This window comes from Ceratotherium simum, chromosome 22, assembly GCF_057802395.1.
Source record: "Ceratotherium simum simum isolate JZ-2026a chromosome 22, ASM5780239v1, whole genome shotgun sequence".
In the NCBI taxonomy this organism is placed as follows: Eukaryota; Metazoa; Chordata; class Mammalia; order Perissodactyla; family Rhinocerotidae; genus Ceratotherium; species Ceratotherium simum.
The window spans coordinates 46,470,875-46,489,320 of record NC_141921.1 but is presented as its reverse complement, the minus strand read 5'-3'; the positions used below and the strand labels follow the sequence as shown (position 1 = coordinate 46,489,320).

At 56.7% G+C, this 18,446-nt stretch overlaps 1 protein-coding gene across 2 annotated transcripts in view; it reads right to left on the bottom strand.

Annotated features, from left to right (window-relative positions):
• The window catches only part of ACOT7 (acyl-CoA thioesterase 7), a 119,412-nt gene that overhangs the window by 10,557 nt on the left and 90,409 nt on the right, over positions 1–18,446 (bottom strand). For both annotated transcript variants that reach the window (XM_004425527.2, XM_087446906.1), the window contains one exon: positions 9,556–9,740. In XM_004425527.2, the coding sequence (XP_004425584.2) occupies positions 9,556–9,740 (185 nt within the window). The remainder of the gene's footprint in view (positions 1–9,555; positions 9,741–18,446) is intronic.

Here is an 18,446-nt window from a genome sequence, read left to right as displayed (position 1 = left end):
CCCTGCTGAAAACCCTCTCTGGGTCCTGCAGCCCTGGCCCTCGTTTGGGCCCAAAGATTCTCACAGTCTTCTCCCCCAACCCCCTAATTCACCTTCCAAGGCAGCCACAGTGGAATCTGGGATGCCCTGACTCTAGGTGGGATCCCCTTCTTTCCACCACACCCTCTGCAAGTCCCGCCCATGGGTCTCCCCTCACAGCCACCTTCCCCGCACCACACAGGATCAGGTCTAACAGTGCTCCCTGAGAACTGGCTTCTGGGTTTTCACATTCTATAGAAATCAAAATAGCAAGGGGTCGCCTGGATCTGTAGACATGGCACCGAAGCAATAGGAAGCCAATATTCCATGCGCAGAACCTACCAGCGTTTTAATGAGAAAAGATGTATCACTGATGGGATGGGCACTCTCTTTTGGAGAGCCGGCTGTAGAGGGTCTCTAAAGCACTGCTGTTCCAGCACAGGGGCTAGTGTGGAGCTGTCAGGGACACAGTGAGTCTTCCAGAGATAATCTGCAGACTAGACAAGTTAAGATGTTCAGAGGAAGAGCTGGCTCACAGCAGAGTGCAGGTGAGAGCTGGGCTGTACCCTCTCATCTATGCCCCCCATGGCACCCACATCCCAGCTCCATGGGAGGTGGGACTCATGGGCCACTAGAAGTTACCAAGCACCAACTATTCATCGAATAGAAGCAGCTCCAGGATTCTGGCATTTTCCCATCACAAGACAGACTCCCTGCTAAATGCCCAAAACCAAGGGAGAGAGCAAACACTGAGTCAAGAAGCTTCATGAATATTCTGGTCCCCGACTCACCCCTGTGGGCTGGCGGCAAGGAGGAACGGTGCAGGGCACAGCCTCCCTCGCTAATGTGGCTTCTCAAACCCCTCCAGGAACAGATGTGTCAATCCTGCTGCACTCCAGTACATTTGAATTTCTTAAATTAGGTAGCAATTAAAAATCATTCCAAAAGTTTAACTTTGGCTAAACGAATGCAGGAAGCAGACCAAAGTGCTGTGACCGTAAAGCAACTGGTGTGGTGGCATCCCATCCCGGGACACGATCACAGGGACTGAACAAAGGGGCCACAAAGTGCTCCTAATGTTCTTTAGGTCATGAGATTCTCTAGGACAAGGCGTGGCCCTCCTACTGCAGGAGCCTGTGACACTCAAGTGTCCAGGACACCTGAGGCATCTCCCTAAGCCAGGAAGCCACCTGGGTCCCCTGGCCCATGACAAGTCCCCTGTGGGGACCCTCTTTCCTACATCCTGGGGGTGGGATGTGCATTCTCTTGCCTTGTTGAGCCGTGTAGAGCAGGCCTGGCTGTGGTCAGGAGAGGTGGCGGCTGCCTCTGCTGCTGATGCTTCATCGTGAGGAATGGAATCCTCCCTCCACGCCATGTGCTTGGGGTCCTGTCACTGTGGAAAGCCTTGCCTCTGTGCTTCCTCTTCAGTGCAAAGGAGCAAGGAGCCTTCTAGTTAGATCATCATTGAGACAGCATGGAGAGGAACTGCAGAGAGCAACCTCCTGGCCTGTGATGGCTCCAGTGGGGAAACTGAGGCTCAGAGACAGGAAGGGGCCAGCCATGGCCAAGGGGCTCAGGATCCTGCACTAGGTTCCTCGAGCACCAGCCAAGACCTTCCATGATGGGGCAGGCCCGCTCTGTGGTTTGGGTTTTCTGGGAGCCAAGACTCTGCCCCACCATCTCCACATGACGTGGCTGTGCAATTGGGCCTCGGCCCATCGGAAAAAACGTTCATTTTCCAAATGATCCGCAGAAGCAGCTGAGTTAGCACTCTTTCAAAACCCGCATCGACCACATGCTCGGGATGGGCTCCAGGCTTCCCCCTCGCCCACCCCTCCCCCACTCTGCCCGGTGACTGCACACTTCTTCCTCACACCAGTGCAGAACGCTGGCACCTCCGTTCTCACATGTGCTCCAGTGACACCCTGAGTCTCCTGGGACCCAGGGGCTGCAGCAGCCACCTCTGAACCAGAGAACGGAGGCAGGTGTGGCGCTAGGGAAGGCGCTTGCTCTGGCTTCAGCAGACACAACTTGGTTCTCACGTTTCTGGAGCCTGAAAAGGCTTCCCACATCTAGGCTTGAAAAAAATCACCAGAGGTGGTGCTGGGGCCACTCTGGTACCAAGTCCCCAAGGAGCCACCGTGGTGGTTCCCCCGTGTCCATCCGCACAGGCCACGTTTTCAGCCCTGGTCAGTGGTCTGTGGCTGGTCCCACACCCTGGAGGTCAGAGGGCACGGCCACAGGGAGGGCTTTAGAGGGAGGCAGGGCAGCCATCGGGGTCCGGACCTGGTGTCCAGACCAGCAGCCTGGCTCCACGCTCCACGTTTGCCTCTTCTAACAATTAGCCTGGAAGGTGCTGGCAGCTGCCGGGACACGGCGCAGCAGGCCCTCCCCAGCATAAAATATTCATCAAGAAAAACTCCAAACAGCTACACTGCCTTTGGTGTCAGCCGGGCCTTGGGGATGGGAGCTAAAAATAAACAGGAGGTTGAAGAATTGCTGACAGTGGGGCGTGTGTGTGTGTGTGTGTGTGTGTGTGTGACGGGCAAGCAGGGAGCAGAGGAGGGATGAGCCCTGCCGCGGGCACATGCACGTAGGCCTTGCAGAGCACATGTATGTTCTGAGAGTCAGATGACGCTTGTGTCGGTGGTCCCCCAGTGAGCGCCACGGGCCAGGCTGGAGCTGAAAACCCCACTCTTGGGAGTCTGCCCACCTTCCCCACCAGAAGCTATTTTTATCAACATCGGTGGGCCCCAGGACACCTCGCTGAAGAATCAAAGATTATATTTGATTAGCGAGAAATAGCCTGGATCGACACGAAGCCGGCCAGCGGGAAGATGTAGCCATTGCCAACTGCTGGCCCCTCAGACCTGGGGACTTAGTCATGGTCCCCTTCACTCCAGCAGGTGTCTTTCCCCACCACCCCACCCCTCTGCAGCCCTTGTCGTGCCCTAGCACCTCCTCCTCCTGGGCTGGCCTCCCCCTAAACACCCTTTCCAGCTCATAGGTTTCTGGAAAGGGCACAGGGAGTCTCCTGGGTACAGAAACTGGCCCAGCTCCAGGGCCGCTTCCCAGCTCCCCCCACAAAGGGCTCCTTGACCACAGGCTGCTATCCATGGGAGACTGGACCCCGGGGGCGCTGAGGCCCTCCTCCCAGAGCCCACACACTGCTGACCCCGGCTGGCTGCGGCACTGGTCTCCCCAGATGGCTGAGTTCTGGGGTGCACGTAGGGCGGGGGCAGCAAGCGCAGCCATGGCGCCTTCAGCCAAGCCTGCGGCAGCTGCTGGACTCCTGGGCGGCGCACCTTACAACTTGCCAGCGGCCAGTACTGCAGACCTTGCCAGAACGCCTTGCCAGAACGCTGTATTTACGCAGTAGAAGCCTCTTCAAAATGAAGGTGGTCCTGACTCCTCAGCTATCCTTGTGCTTACGCCCAAGGGGGCAGCCCTGCAGGCCCCGCCCTCGCCCAGCTGACAGAAGAGGGCCTGCCCTGTATCAGCTGGTGGCCTCCAGGTGTCACCGCCCCCTTCTCTCCCGTTACAGGCAGCCGGCTCCCGCCTCCAGCCCTGCAGCCCTACACGTTCCTGGTTCCTGGTTCCTTTAGCACGGACCGTCGCCGAGAAATGGCTCCCTCTCCCCACAACTCCAGGCCCAACCGGAATGCAGGGCTCTCACTGAGGCCTCCTTGGAAGGAAACTATTTAAGTTGCAACTGCTCCCCCAGCAAACGTGGATCCCTCACCTCCTGCTTCTCCCTCACGGCCCTTGCTGCCACCTAACGTTCTCTATTTTCCCTACTGTCCACAGTCTCCACCCCAGGAGGGTGTCTCCAGGAAAGAACAGTGAAGAACAGTAGACAATTAAGGAGCTCCTGATAGAAATTAGCTCGTAGAATCCTCACCTGCCCTTTGTGGCATGTCCTAGGGCTGCCACCATTGTACAAATAAGGAAACTGAGGCACAGAGAACTAGTATGTTCAGAGCCCAGGCAGCAGGACGCCAGCTCCCACCTGCGGGCCCGCCAGCATGGGCAGCGTCTGCAGCTGGGAGGCGAGCAGGCTGTGGGGTCTTCAGAGACCTGCAGTTGCTGCTCCCACTGTCCAGGGGAGCACCGACTGGCAGGATAGAGAGATGTGGCTGGGGAGGTGAATCGCTCCCAGATGTGTTCTGAGCCCCACTCTGCGGGCATCCTGGGGTCACATCCTGGGGCAGGGGCTGGATACTAAGCTGATGCCTGTGCACACCAGACCATCTCAGCTGGTGCTGAGTGCCCAAAGAGATGGCGTGGTGATGGGAAAGAGTTCCTGGGTGGTGGTGGGGCTAACGCTTTATCTAGAGAGTCCAGAAAGCCATCTAAGGAGGAAACATCTGAGAAACAGTGGAAAGAGCTGGTCCTGAGACTATCTGAGGGAAAGTGTCCAGGAAGTGGAACAGCAGGTACAAAGGCCCTGAGGCAGGAATGAGTTTGGGGGTTGAGGAACAGAGAAGGCTGGCTTAGCTGGATCCCATGCCAAGGGCACCAAGGAGCCACTGAGCACTTTAGGCAGGAGAAGAAGCAAATCCATTTTGTTTTAACAAACTCACTCAGCTGCAGGGTAGAGTCAGATCAAGCACAGTAAGAACAGAGGAGGTAGTACAGCTCAGGGCTGAGCAGGGATCCAGCACAGGGACGGGGTCTAGGAGACGGTGAGTGCAGGGCTGAGGAGGGATCCAGTGCAGGGATGGGGCCTACAGATGGTGGGCAGAGGGCTGAGCAGGGATCCAGCACAGGGATGGAGCCTAGAGATGATGAGCGCAGGGCTGAGCAGGGATCCAGCACAGGGACGGGGCCTAGAGATGGTGAGTGCGGGGGCTGATCAGGGATCCAGCACAGGGACAGGGCCTAGAGACGGTGGGTGTGGGGGCTGAGCAGGGATTCAGCACAGGGACGAGGCCTAGAGATGGTGGGTGTAGGGGCTGAGCAGGGATCCAGCACAGGGACGGGGCCTAGAGATGTGGGGGCTGAGCAGGGATCCAGCACAGGGACGGGGCCTAGAGACGGTGGGTGTGGGGGCTGAGCAGGGATTCAGCACAGGGATGGGGCCTAGAGATGTGGGGGCTGAGCAGGGATCCAGCACAGGGATGGGGCCTAGAGATGGTGAGTGCAGGGCTGAGGAAGCATCCAGCACAGGGACGGGGTCTTGAGACGGTGGGCACGGGGCTGAGCAGGGATCCAGCACATGGACGGGGCCTAGAGATGCTGAGTGCGGGGGCTAAGCAGGGATCCAGCACAGGGACGGGGTCTTGAGACGGTGGGCACGGGGCTGAGCAGGAGAGAGGAGCCAGCCAGCTTCTCTCCGACTCACTGAGAAGAGAGAACACACAAGAAGTGAGATTTGGGCAGGGTGGGCAGTGGGGATAATGATTTCGCTTCGGGACAGATCTTGTTTGAGATGCCCGTGGAAACCCCGTGGAGAGAGGCATTGCTGGCAAAGTCAACCTGGGAGTGAACAGCAACACAGGTGACGCCCCGGTGTGGGGCCTGGACCCAATCACCCAAGGAGCGGGGAAGGGCGCAGGTCAGGGCCTCAAAGCCTCACGTTTAGGGGACCATGGGTGGCCGTCTGGACACTGCAGTCCCAGGGAGTCATGCCAAAGCCAGGAAGAGGCCAGCAAGATAAAGACAGAGTGTCCTTGAGTCTGGCCACCCTGCTGGAGCCGGGAGGCTGGGAGACGAGGAGGAGAGAGGTCCAGGATTCGCCTGTGTGAGGTGGAATTCAGCATCCAGGACAGAGATGTTGGGGGCGGCCTTGCTGACAGGTGTCCTCAAGGGGCACTGTGACACCATGGAAAGAGACAGGACAAGGGTCCTGGGGAGAACTGGTGCGAGCCTGCATCTGAGAGCCAGGAGGAGCAGGCGAGGTTCTGAGAAGACCCAGAGACACGCGGTTGCAAAGGTCAAGGACGGAGAAGGGCAGGGGGCGCACTGGCGTCAGCCAAGGGCACGGGTGGAAGCCGTCCTGCCATGGCACCGGGCGGTGGCTTGGAGTGAGGACAGGCACCCCCAGTCCTCGTAGTTGGGGCACGGGAGATCCCTTTAGGCTCATGGCAGAAGTGGGGCTCCCTGCCTGGAGAAGGGAGCAGCTTTATAAGCACAGGAGGAGTCTGGGGGGTGGAGATGAGGGGCGAGGAGCAAGGCTTTGACAGGGAGGTCCGGCCAGCACAGGAAACCCCAACACAGGGCCCGAGGCTTAGGGCTGTTGGCTCGCAGTGGTGGGAGGCTATGGGGCTGGAGATGTCTGGAAGAAGAGGAGGAGGCCGAGAGCTCCCCGCCGCCTGACAGGGGAACTCGTGCCCCACAAGCCCCAAGTAGGGGAAGGCCCGGTCCGGAGTCATAGGTGGGGAGGCGACAGGAATGTTGGAAACAGAGTGCCGGGGCAGCCTGCCGGAGGAAGGCTCCCAGCCCCGGCTCTCACCTTCCTTCCTCTCAACCTGGTTGACCCCCTTATCCTTCAAGGCTGGGTTCACAACCCTCCTCTGTGCACCTCCCACCCCAACCCCACGTCCTGAGGGATCTCATGATCTGCCACCAGACTCACTGGAGCCCCAAGGTGGGACCCAACCCCAGCAAAGAGTGAGCAGAGGGAGGGGGATGTTGGGGAGGGACAGGAGAGGGCTCTGCAGGCAGCTGAGGCTCCTGCAGCCACAAGAGAGGCCTCCCTCTCACCGTGGCCTCGGTGAGGCCTGATAGCTCACCCACCAAGCTGGGCGCTGCCCCCGCAGGGCCTGAGAGGCCCAGGAAGGAAGGAGCAGGGGTGGGTGAGCGCCTCCAAGGAGGCACCTCAAGGGGCCTCAGCTGCCACTGAGAAAAACCCCCTCAGGCAGACCAGGGGCGGGCCAGCCAGGTGGTCCTCCTCAGCCACAGGAAGAAGCAAGTAGGGGCCTCATTCCCAGCCCGTGGGAGGAAATGAGATCTTAAATGCAGTATGTTTATTTGTTACCGAGGTTTTTAGTACATGCTCTTCTCTAAGAGGCGCAGCATCTGTGTGGGGAGCAGGCGCAGTGGGGGTGGCAGGGGGCCCTGTGAGGCGCTTCTGGAAGCAGAGCTCAGACTGGCAGGGGACCGAGCTGCCTGCCCAGCCACTTCCACAAAAGCGCCAGGCGCTCGAGAGACCCCACCTTGCCCAGGCCACTCTGCTCCCCTCTCCCTCACCCCAGCGGGCAGGAAGCTCCGACTACAGCCCAGGGTCCTGGATTCCTCCTGGTCCCTGGAAGAGCTGCCCCCAGTGACAGACATGGGGTGTGGCTCAAGGAGAAATCAGGAGCAGCCTGAACGGACGCTTTTTCCACACAGCAACACCAAGTTGTGTGCTGGATCCAGACCCAAGCTCCCCAGAGACTAGCTGTGTGACCTTCCACGAGCCCCTCAGCCTTGCTGGTCTGAGGGGGTCCTCGCCTGTGTAACGGGGTAACGAGCAGGGAAGCTCCCGTCCCCCAGAGCTAGGAGAGGATGGCTGAGAGAAGCAGGCAGAGAGCTCAGAGCCGGCGGCCCCAGGACACGGTCCAGGTGGGGCACTTACCCTGACCGGCATTCGTAAGGAATTTGTGAGGCTTATTATAAAACCACCATCAGCCTCAAGGAAATCTGGAAGCGTCATTCATTCATTCATTCGTTCATTCAATACACAATTACCGAGTGCCTCTCAGCCAAGCATCCTCATCACCCACCCACCATCTTTCCTGTTCACCACCTGGAACCCCAGCTGCCTCTGGCTCCTCGACTCTCAGGCTTCCCGGTGGCCAGCACTTGCCAAGATGTTGGGATTCCAGCTCCTGGGACCTCTCAACACCGCCCCCGGCCCACCAGCCTTCCTGGGGGCTCCTGCCCACTGCCCAGGCACCACTTCACACCCCTCCCCCCAGCCTGAAGGCCACGTGCCTAGTACACTCCCCCTGCTCCTCCGAGTGCCCACACGGACCATCTCCCCTCCCCATCTCAGCTTTAAGCTTGAGGGCAGGCCTTGCACATAGCAGGATTCACGCATTTACAGAGGGTACCCACTAAATGCTGAGACTGTTCCAGGCCCCAGTGACCCATTAGGAGCAAACACGCTCCTGCCCTCGTGAACCTCAGTCTCGGGCGGGAGATGGACAATCGGCAAATGACGGGCAGACCTAAGCTGGGGCAGGTGGTGGTGATTTGGAGAAAGGTGGGGCAGGTATGAGTCTAGAGGGGACTGCGGGGCACTCTGCACAGGTGATCAGGGGCTCCTCCGAGGAGGTGACATCGGGCCTAGACCAGGGTGATGAGTATTCAGCCCTGAAGGTGGGTCTGTGCAGGGGCTCTAGACGGGCAGAGAGCAGGCTGGGTGGGCGGCGGGGCACGTGCAGCCTCAAGGCGAGGGCAGGAACTTGGAATTTATTCTAAATGCACCAGGACCCTGGAATCTCTCAGCAGGGAGGTGACAAGATCTCAACAGTTGAAAAGAGATCCCTCTGGTGCTGTGAAGAATGGAGTGTGTGTGAGGGTGAGGGAGGGAGGGAAGGACCAGGGAGGAGGCTGTGGTGGCCCCAGGTGCCACCAGGGACCTGGGGGCCAGGAGAGAGGCAGCGATGCCAGGACAGGGGTGGATGTGAAGGGGGGCGGGGGGACCAGGAAGTCTCCTGGGATTGTGGCCTCGAGCCCTGGGGGACCTGGGGTATCATGAGCTGAGATGGGGGTGGGGGGCAAGATGGAGGGAAATCATTGTATGTTCCTTGAATCCAGCCTTTTGTTTACCAAATTAGGAAAATGTTAGCAAGGCCCCGCCCCCCAGCCCCCCTGGAGTCTCTACCCCCCAGGCTGCCCGAACAGCAGCCTCTGGAATTGTGTTCATTTTAGACCTCAGGCTGCAGAGCTCCAGGATGGTGATTGAGCGAACATTGCTGGTAGCTGTGACCCTCCAGGGTCTATGCCTGGGCCAGAGACCCTCACCGTCTCTGGGTAGAGCTCAGAGGACCCAGGCTCCCAATGGCAGCAGCTCATGTGTGAGGCTGTGTGGCCAGGAGTCTCTCTATGCACACCCAGGGCAGAGCACAGCCGAGTGGCTGAGGCAGGGAAAGGCCACGAGGCCCAGAGACCCAGTCCTGAGGTGCACATCACACAGGACATGCAGGCCAAGGGCTCCTGGAGAGCCCGGCCCTTGTGGGGGCCTCACTCCCACTCGAGCATTTGCACACAGCGTCAGGAGCCCCAGGCACTGCACTCATCCTCGAGAGGAAATGCCGATGACAAGGAGCTTATAAAGGGGTCTCTCTCGCCCTGGCTGCCTAGTCCCACCCCCCAGTCCACAGAGGAAAGCCCTCACATTTGACCTGCACCACAGCCGAGGTCGCTGGTCCAGGGAGCAGCCAGGCCTGGGCCTGCTCTGACCCTTTGGGAGCCGAGTGGGGCCCAGCTGCCCAGAATGGGCTCACGTGACTCAGTTTCTCCTAAGAGACCAGCAAGTGCAGACTGGGCCAGCCCAGCGGGGGAGGGCGGCCATTCCCGAGGACACAAGGGCCAGAGGTGGTCACTCACCACGAGCTGGGGCACAGGCAGCGGCTTGCCCTCCTGGCTCAGGGACACGTAGGTGAAGAAGGCACTGGCGGCCCGGTAGCGCTTCTGCGAGTTGTCCACCACGGGGTCGGCGTCCACCAAGACCTCGATTTCCATGGACTTATTGCTCGTGAAGGTCATGCGCCCAGAGATGGTGATGACACATCCTGCAGAGCACAGACAGCGGGTTATGGGGACAGCGGACGGAGGGGCCGGGCTGGGCGGGGCGGGCGCAAACGTTAGCGTTACTGAGGAGTTCAGACACCTGGTTAGATAACAGACCATTTTAAAAACTACTAGGACAGTAAAACGACAAAACATTAGTAGCCTGTGAATGTTTATCTTTCTAGTGAGCAGACGCTTACTCTCATCATTTACATAAACATTTAGAGTTGAAGGGATCTTGGTGGCCATCATCGAGGTCCCCCACCCCAACTGCCCCCCGAGTTCAGTGTCTGCTGGAAGAATGGTTCGGGCCACTTCTGCCCCTCAGGGGCAAGCCCCCAACCTGTTCTCAGGGCGCTCCAGGTGTGAGCTGGCTCCATCTCTCGTAGGTTAAGGTCAAATCTGCAACCTGCACTGTCCACACTCTGGCCTTCCCTGTGCCCACTGGAGCCACAGCTGCCCCACCACATTGCTCTGAGCACCACTGAAGAACCTTCTTTCACCTTCCCTGGCCCCTTCCCAGCTCCCTAGCTGCAACATTTCCGATGCTGGTCTGATGGAAGCATTGGATGCTTGGTCGGGCCAAGCTGTCACCTTGACCGTGGTTCTATGCTCCCCTGGAGTCACTGCTGCACATCAGCCCACGTCCTCCTATCCCTCCGTCCAGGCGGGACCACATCTGTCCTGTCAGGCTCTGCTTCTCTCTGTCGGTCTTGCCCATGGGACTAGAGCTCTCCTCTGAGCTGCAGACAATCTGCCTTCCTGCGACATGACATACCTATGCTCTGTCCCTGGTCCGAGTCCCCAGATGCTCACTACCTGCCTGCACCAGCTTGGTTCCCTTGTTGATTATGGCAAAGGCCAAAGTCATATGTTTCCCTAACACTGTCCCTCTCTCCCTCAACCTCAACCCAAGCTCTCTGCACTCCCCACACCCCTGGGTCCCAAATATCCAACCTGGCAGTTGCTTCTTGACCTAGAGCCTCTCTTCTGCCCCCCACCCTCCAGGTCACTGGCTCCCACCTACTGCCTGGCCTTGGCCCTCCCTTTCTTCTACTTAATTCCTTAATCTCTTGAAGTTTAGTTTTTCTCCTATAAACAGAGGTGAGTTGCCTCACGGGGTAACTATGGGGATGGCATGAAACGAGCCGGGCTCTGAGCCTCGTGCCTGGTGGGAGAGGCACTCCGTAGTCATCATCACCACCGATGGCAGTGTTTTGGACCACAAGGCAGCACTAATCCTCGGGGGCTTTCCACCAACACGTGGCTGGGGCACCCCACTCTCCCACCCCCCCAGCACGGCCTCTTTCTCGGCCAGGCTCAAGGACATCCCTACCCAAGTGCAGCATATAATGCTGGGACCTCCTCCCTGGAAGCAGTGCTGGCTGCAGGCACCCCAGGAACCCTGATATCTGAGCTCCATGGAGACAGGCCCCAGAAGACATTTTAGAAACCCAGGAAGACAGACAAGTCAGGGCAGCACAGTGACTGTTAGGGGTGAGTGTGTCGGTAGGCCAGAAGCGGGAGTGGTTATTCCATGTTATAAAGTACCAGAATGTTCTATGCCACATTCAACTTCATACTTACAGGAGTGCTTCATGTTGGATACAGCCATTTCTGAGAGGGAAGGAAGGCCACGTGGTCAGTGACAAGTGGCATTATGTGAGCTATAAGGGTACAAAGTCACGTGCAAAGCAGCCAGGGTATATCCTGGGAATGGGGAGCGCACAGGGCCTGTTTCTCAGGCAGGGAGCGAGAAGGGTCAGGGGGTCATCCCTGAGGGTCTCCACAGCGCCTCTGCCTCCTCTCCATCAGGCCACCCCCAGTGTCCAGCCAGTACCCCTCTCATCCATGACCGTAAGACTCAGGGCCACGACCTGAGAAGCAGGGACGAGCCCTTCCCACGAGAGGAGACAAGAACCCCCGGCCCAGGGGCGTGGACGTGGGGCCACCCTCACTCAGGCTGCTGCTGCTGCTGGGTCGGCAAATTCCAGAGGCTTTGGACACCAACCGTTTGTTTTGGAGAAGGATAGGAATGTGCCTTCCCTTGTGTCCCAGTAAGTCCCCCACCAATTGCCATGGCAAACTCATGGCTGCTTACAGCCAATTTCTGGGTTAGGAGTCTGAAGAAACTTCTAACTTGAATCAAAAATGATTTCAAACATCGAAGTCGGTTGATGATGAGCATTAGTTAGACACAACAACAAAAAGAGAACCTGCCTTGAGTGCCACTTACAGTACAAAATACAACGATCGCTTCCTAAAAGTCAGGAAAATTTCAATTACAGCCAAAATCCCAGCCTTTTGACCTTCAGAAACAGCAACATCATTATTCTAACAAGCCAGGCTTTAACACCGTGGGGCCGGCCATGGGGAGGGGCTTGAGAGCTAGAAGCCTGGTTGGGTAACTGAGGGGCTGGGACTTAATTGGAAACTGACAAGTCCCAGTCTGGTTACCAGGAGAGACTCCAAAGCTTCTAAGGCCCCCTCCTGGCTGAGGGCCTCCCCTCTCCCTGACCCTGGGCTGGGAAAGTGCACCCCACATGACCCCAAGGTCTGTGGTCAGTTGTCAGGGAAGGGAGCCACAGGCGCCTTGGGGCAGCTCCAGCCACATCCACTGTTTGTCAGCTCCCAGGCGCCAGGAAGGCTCATGCCAAACGCCTCACCTCCTGCCTCCTCAGGCTCCCACCAGCCACCGCAACGTCACTGCCTCCCTCAGCATCCAAGAGTGCAGTGCGGTGAGTCCGTGGTGGGGAGGTTTACCAGTGATGGGTCTCAGCTTTATGGGAACAAACACCTCAACTCTACAGAACCCCTCCAAGCTGCCCCTTGCTCCCACATTCTGGCCTTCTGTGAGCTACAGAAAGCTTCCAGCGCCTCTGGCCTCCCTCTGTCCCTGCCCCCGTGCCGGCCAGGCCCACCCTCTGCACAGCCAAGGTGCTCTTTCTTCAGGGAAGCTGCCCAACAGACTTTGGGTGCCTCAAAGTCTAGAACAGGGTTCCTCTCCTTCAGAGCACTCAATTCCATTGGTACCCTCCCATTCGTTGCTTATCTGTTTGACTGATGTCCGTCTCCCTCCCAGCCTGGAAGCCCACAAGAGCAGGTGCCCCATCGTCCCTGAAACCAATGTGTGGCCCATGGGGATGTGGTTCACGTGTGGATACCAGCCACTGCAGACTCCTGCTGGATGGGGACCCTCCTGCAGATGCTTCATCTCAACAAGCAACGTGGCTGCCCCCAGGCCCTTAGAGCCCAGTGTGGCCACAAGGTCTGGCACTTCCACCCCTCCCCCAAGGCATGGGGCTGCGGCAGGGGACACACACACACACCAGGAACATGGGAAGGGCAGATGCAAGGTGGCTCACCTTGTGCATGCTGGGCCAGGCTCAGTGTCAGCCTGGGATACTGGTGGGCCCATCTGAGGAGGGGGGACCACAGCCCGAGTTCAGCTTGCATTCTCGTTCTCTTCAATTTGTCTCAGAAACTGTCAGAGCAAGCACGACCTGCAGGGCCACGGCAGCCACGCACTCAAAGGCACTCCATGGGGGGCAGTGGAGACGCTGAGACACTGCCTGGGGACTTTTCCACTAGGTCACACATCCAAATCCACAAGGAGGACAGCTCGTTTATTTAAAAGAGCGAGCGTGACCAGCTCAAGGGGGAAATGGCATCTCTCACTGGCACTAGGTGCCACGTGCCCACCTAGGACAGGCTCGGGGCATGGGGCCACCCTCCCTGTCCAGGGTATGGGGACCAGGAGGGGAGCTCCTGGTTCTCCTCTGAGCCTCTGAAGCAACAATAGCCAGACAAAGCCCTGACACAGCCCGTTCCCCAGGAGGTGTCTCCACGAAAGGCAGGCTCTCTGAGGCCTGGAGCAACACTCTGGGGGGCCCTTGGTTCCCCCAGGCTACGGTGCCTTGGGAAGGAGCCCTGGGTGCCAAAGGCTTTAGGGTCCGATGGGTCTGGGTTTGAATCCCAGCTTGGCACTGGGCAGGGGCAAGCCAGACACCTCACTGTGCCTTGGTTTCCTTATCTGCACATGGGCACAGGAGTAGCCATCTCACAAGGAGGTCATGGCGAGGCTGCAGACATGGCCACGCTGAGATCATATGGACATAGGCGCAGGACAGTAATTTCTGGCGGGGTCTGAGTGCCCTTCCACATCACAGCCCTCCAGGAAAAGGCACCTCAAACCCAAGGGGAGAGTGTGCTCCCAGACACTCTGGTGTATCTTGAAGGGGTGAAAAGACTTGTACCAAACAAGGTAATAATAAGAAGTGACATTTAAAACAAACCCCCCCCACGTTTTTCTTTTTCTGCAGCAGGCACATTTACACTGGGTAAGAAGCTGCTCCTAAGAGTCTAAATGAATAAAATGGGCTATCACGTCAGCAAGGGCGTCTTCATCTTTTCAGCTTGTGAAGAACATGGGGTAACAAAGCCTAGAAAACCTTTGCCTGTTCTCCCTGGGTTCCAGGAGATCAGCAGCTGTGCCAGAGCTGACACTGAGATGAGACTGTATCGCGGTTGACCCTGTAGGGGAAGGCCTGGGCCACAGCTCAGCATCCCCAGCACATGAGCCTGGTCCGAGAAGTGGGGACTGAGCCGTGCTGACAGGGTCCCAGGCCCCCGACACATAAGGAACCCTCCGGACCCGAGTTCCAGTGCAAACACTCCATGAGAGGCTGGGATAAGCCAGGAAGCTTGCTGTCTCTGTTCCCCCATTGCTAATCCCCCAAACCTCAGAGGCGCCCATATCTGTGGCCGGGGAGGTTTGGGATGGAGGGAGGGGCACTTCCTCTCACAGGGCTTTGAAGATCCCAAGGGCTGAGGAGCCCCTTGTTGCTCTCCTGTGTTCTCTACCAGTGTCCTGTCCACAGGGCTCATAGGGTAAGACACAGGGTGGGGAAGAGGCAGAGCTCACAAATGGGCTGGAGCCCTACCTGCCTCTTTGGGAAGACGGAATTAACTAACTACTGTGGCAGGCAGAACATCGGCCCCCAAAGATGTCCTCATCCTAATCCCCAGAACCTGTGAAACTTACACGGCAAAGGGACTTCACAGAAGTGATTAGGCTGAGGATCTTGAGATGGGGAGATTAGCCTGGATTATCCAGGTGGGCCCAATGTCATCACAAGGGTCCTCATAAGTGGACAAGGGAGGCAGGAGGGGGGCGTCAGGGAGATGTGACAATGCAAGCAGAGTCAGAGAGATGCTGCGCTGCTGACTTTGAAGTTGGAGGACAGGGCCATAAGCCAAGGAATGCATGTGGCCTCTAGGAGCTGGAAAAGGCAAGAAACAGATTCTTTCCTAGAGCCTCCATAAGGAACCAGCCCTGCCAACACCTTGATTTTAGCCCAGTGAGACCCGCGTCAGATGTCTGACCTCCAGAACTGCGAGATAAGAAATTTGTGTTGTTTCAGCCATGAAGTTTTTGGTAAATTGTTACAGCAGCCACAGAAAACTAATACAACTACCTAGGTAGAAGCTAACTGGATAATTTTAATGCAGTTCACTGTTTTCTGGGCTGTTACTGGCACTAAATCATAAGTAACTATAAAATCAGGAGCATAATACTTTATGAAGCTCAGAGAACATCATTTTTAAATAGTTCTATCGTTCATTTCTACTTAACATGACATTTCCATGTTTCAAGCAGAGATTCTATGGCAGCAAAAAACATCTGGAAACTTGAATGAAGTTCCAAGGAAAAAGAAATGAATTCCTAAGGTGATTCAGGCCAGGTCCAGCACCTACACGGTACAGAGCTGGTGGGTTTCCGGTGGGAAGGATGTTTGGTGCGAGTGTGTGGAGATGATTTAACTTGTTCCATCGAGGGCCCAGGAAGTCGATTTTTGTAGTTATTTTGCCAAAAAAATATCAACCAAAATGAAGGGACACATTTGTATTATATTTTGTAAGTTTTGTCAGTCCCTTATTTGGTGGTTCCAACTATCTGATTTCTAACTGAATTTAGGAGTTGGAGCTTAAATCAAATTCCTCTTGTGAATTCCAGAAAGGAGCAGAGCCCCGTGAGTAGTTCCAAGAAGCTGAGAAGCCGGTCCTGTCTGGTGAGTCCCAACTTGGCCCCCAGGCTCTGACGAGTGCTCCCCCTGCAGACCGTGCGCTGAACAGGACTTTGCCAACAGAGGCTGCTTCATGGGAAGGCTCTGCACCCAGTTCTGAACCGAGCTTGGATGGAGACTCGATGCCGTGTTGAAGGGAGCTCTGGGGCACCAGACATTGCGCTAAAGTGCTTTACAGTATTCCGAGAGCATGGGCAATCAGCACCCACACCCTAGCAGCCATGCCCAAAGAGAGACACTGGGGACTGAGTCGACCAGTGCTGCCCAACAGAACCTTCTGCCATGGTGGAAATAGTCTCTATCTGTGCTGTCCAATATGGTAGCCACCAGCCACGTGTGGCTACTGAGCACTTGAAATGTGGTGGGTGTGACCGAGGAATAGCATTTTTCATTTTATTTACTTTTACTTATAATGTAAAGTGTGGCTAGTGACCGTTGTGGAGGACCGCACACGTGGGCTCCTGCAGGCAAAGCTGACATGACTACAGTGTGGAGCTGCTGGAGACTGAATTGTCTGCCTCTGACTGCCTGAATTCAGCAGGAAAAGGGCCCCAGGGCTAACGCGGATGAGAGGGACACAGACAGAGCAGTGCCTTCCTTGGGGCTGGACTCCTCTGACTGCGAGAACCTGTAGCAGGTTTTTGGGCTGCTTTAGGCAGCCAGGAGTTTCATAAGCGACTGTAGGGGGAGCAGCTGCCACTCTGGGGGCCCAGCGTGAGCATCAACCATGGACGGCGCTGCACCGGATCAGCAAAGCTCACGCCCCGGGTCCTAGTGGCGGATGCCCATGTTAAAGCCTGGGCGTGAGACGACACCAGAGCGTGGGGCTCAGAGCTCTGACCCTGGAGCCGACGGTCCGGCCTCCCCTCCCAGCTCCACCACGGACCAGCCCTGTGGTCACGGGCAGTTTCCAGATCGGAAAAATGGTGATAATAGTTCCTGTCTCATTGGGTAGGGTCAACTGTATACCCCTCCAAGTGAGGGGTAAATCCTATAAAGCACTTTAGCACAATGCCTGGCACTCGAAAGTGAGTAATATTAGTTAGAGTAAAATCGACGGAGTGCCTGCAGTGGGCTGAGCTGTGAATCACAGCTAACTTCTGCTTTTAAATCACTGCTGAGCTGCCTGGAGTGGCACAACCCAGCTGGGCTGGCAGGTGCCCCACTGGCTCCCCCGGTAGACGGCCGTCTCTCCAGGGGCAGATTTCAGCAGTATGCCAGGGATTTGGAAAAGAAAACAGAATAATAAAAAATTGCTCTAACCAAGGCTGAGAAGTTGCCAAGTATTTCAAACTTTAAGACAAGCTCAGCATTTAAGCTCCAGAAAGAGCCATGGCGGTGAACTTTCTTAAGAAAAGTGAAATGACTTTGGTATTTCTTACATAACACACCCCGAAGCATTTTCTAGAAGATTCCTCATTTTCTACCCTAATAGTCTGGGGAGATTGCTTCTCCACAAGAAAACTTCAGCTTTAGGTTTTCCTACCCAAGGCTTCCAAAACCATTGCATCAAAGGTCACTATTTTACCCTTTAAGTTTTCTTAACAGTTGCCTTGGCATTTTAACATCTCAACTAAAAACAAAAATCGGAAATGGAGCAAGTGACCTGTAAAAAGTAAGTTCACGTTTTCAAGCCTCATCAGCCCTGAATGATGCTGGCATTCTTGTCACACGGCACACTGCTGGGCCGACCACACCCCACCTCAGCAGTGCGGGCCCTGTCCCAGCATGGGGTGCTCAGTCCACCGCTGCTGGGCATGCAGCCCTGGGAGGCAGGTGGCCTCAGTGTTGTCACCCACCCTCCGACAACTCACTGGGTCGGTGATGCTGGTGTCCTACACAATCCAGCCTCACAGACAAAGCGCTCTTCCCTTCACCTTGACTGCTGGGGTGAGTTTAACTCTGCAGTCCTGCCGAGGACCCCGAACCTGGCTGACACATGGGTGGGAAGGGGGAACAGGCCCTAGCAGACTTTGAGTGTCAGGTGGAGGGCCTGGGCTGAACTTGGTGTCATAGGCAGCCACTGAGGCCGTCAGCAGAGAAATGACAGATCACCGGCATTAAAGACGGCGAAGGTGTGCGTGGCGTTGGAATGGGGGAGGGTGGGGGGTGGCGAGGGTGTAAGAGAGGCGGGCCCTCCTGTGGTCTAGGCAAGCATCAACAGCGTCCCAGCAGAATCTGGTTTGTAAACAGCAAATGTGCTCCCCTGCTAGAGAGTCAGGTCACCAAAGGACGGGAGGGACCTCTGCATCTCCCTGAAAAGCACCCTCGTCGTTTTGTGCATGTGGGTGTGGGGAGCCCTCCCTCCTCAGCACACACCTCTCGTGGCTGAAATTCAAAGTTGTCTCTGACCTTCCGGGCAACGTTTTCCCGATGCAAAGCTGCAAGCATAGCTTCCGGACGGACACCCCCCTGAGTGACAGGTGAAGCCACAGCTGGGCCTGGCATTTGGCTGATATGCACAAAGGACCGCTCTTCCTAGTAAGCAGTTTTCCCAGAGGCTGAATGGAGATAAAGCAAAGCATTTCCTGCCTTAGATCTGAAGAAGCCAGTCAACCCGAAGGTCTGGCCTCCCCTCCATTCCACTTGTTTCCCTAATGAAATATGCTGAAATGGGTAAGT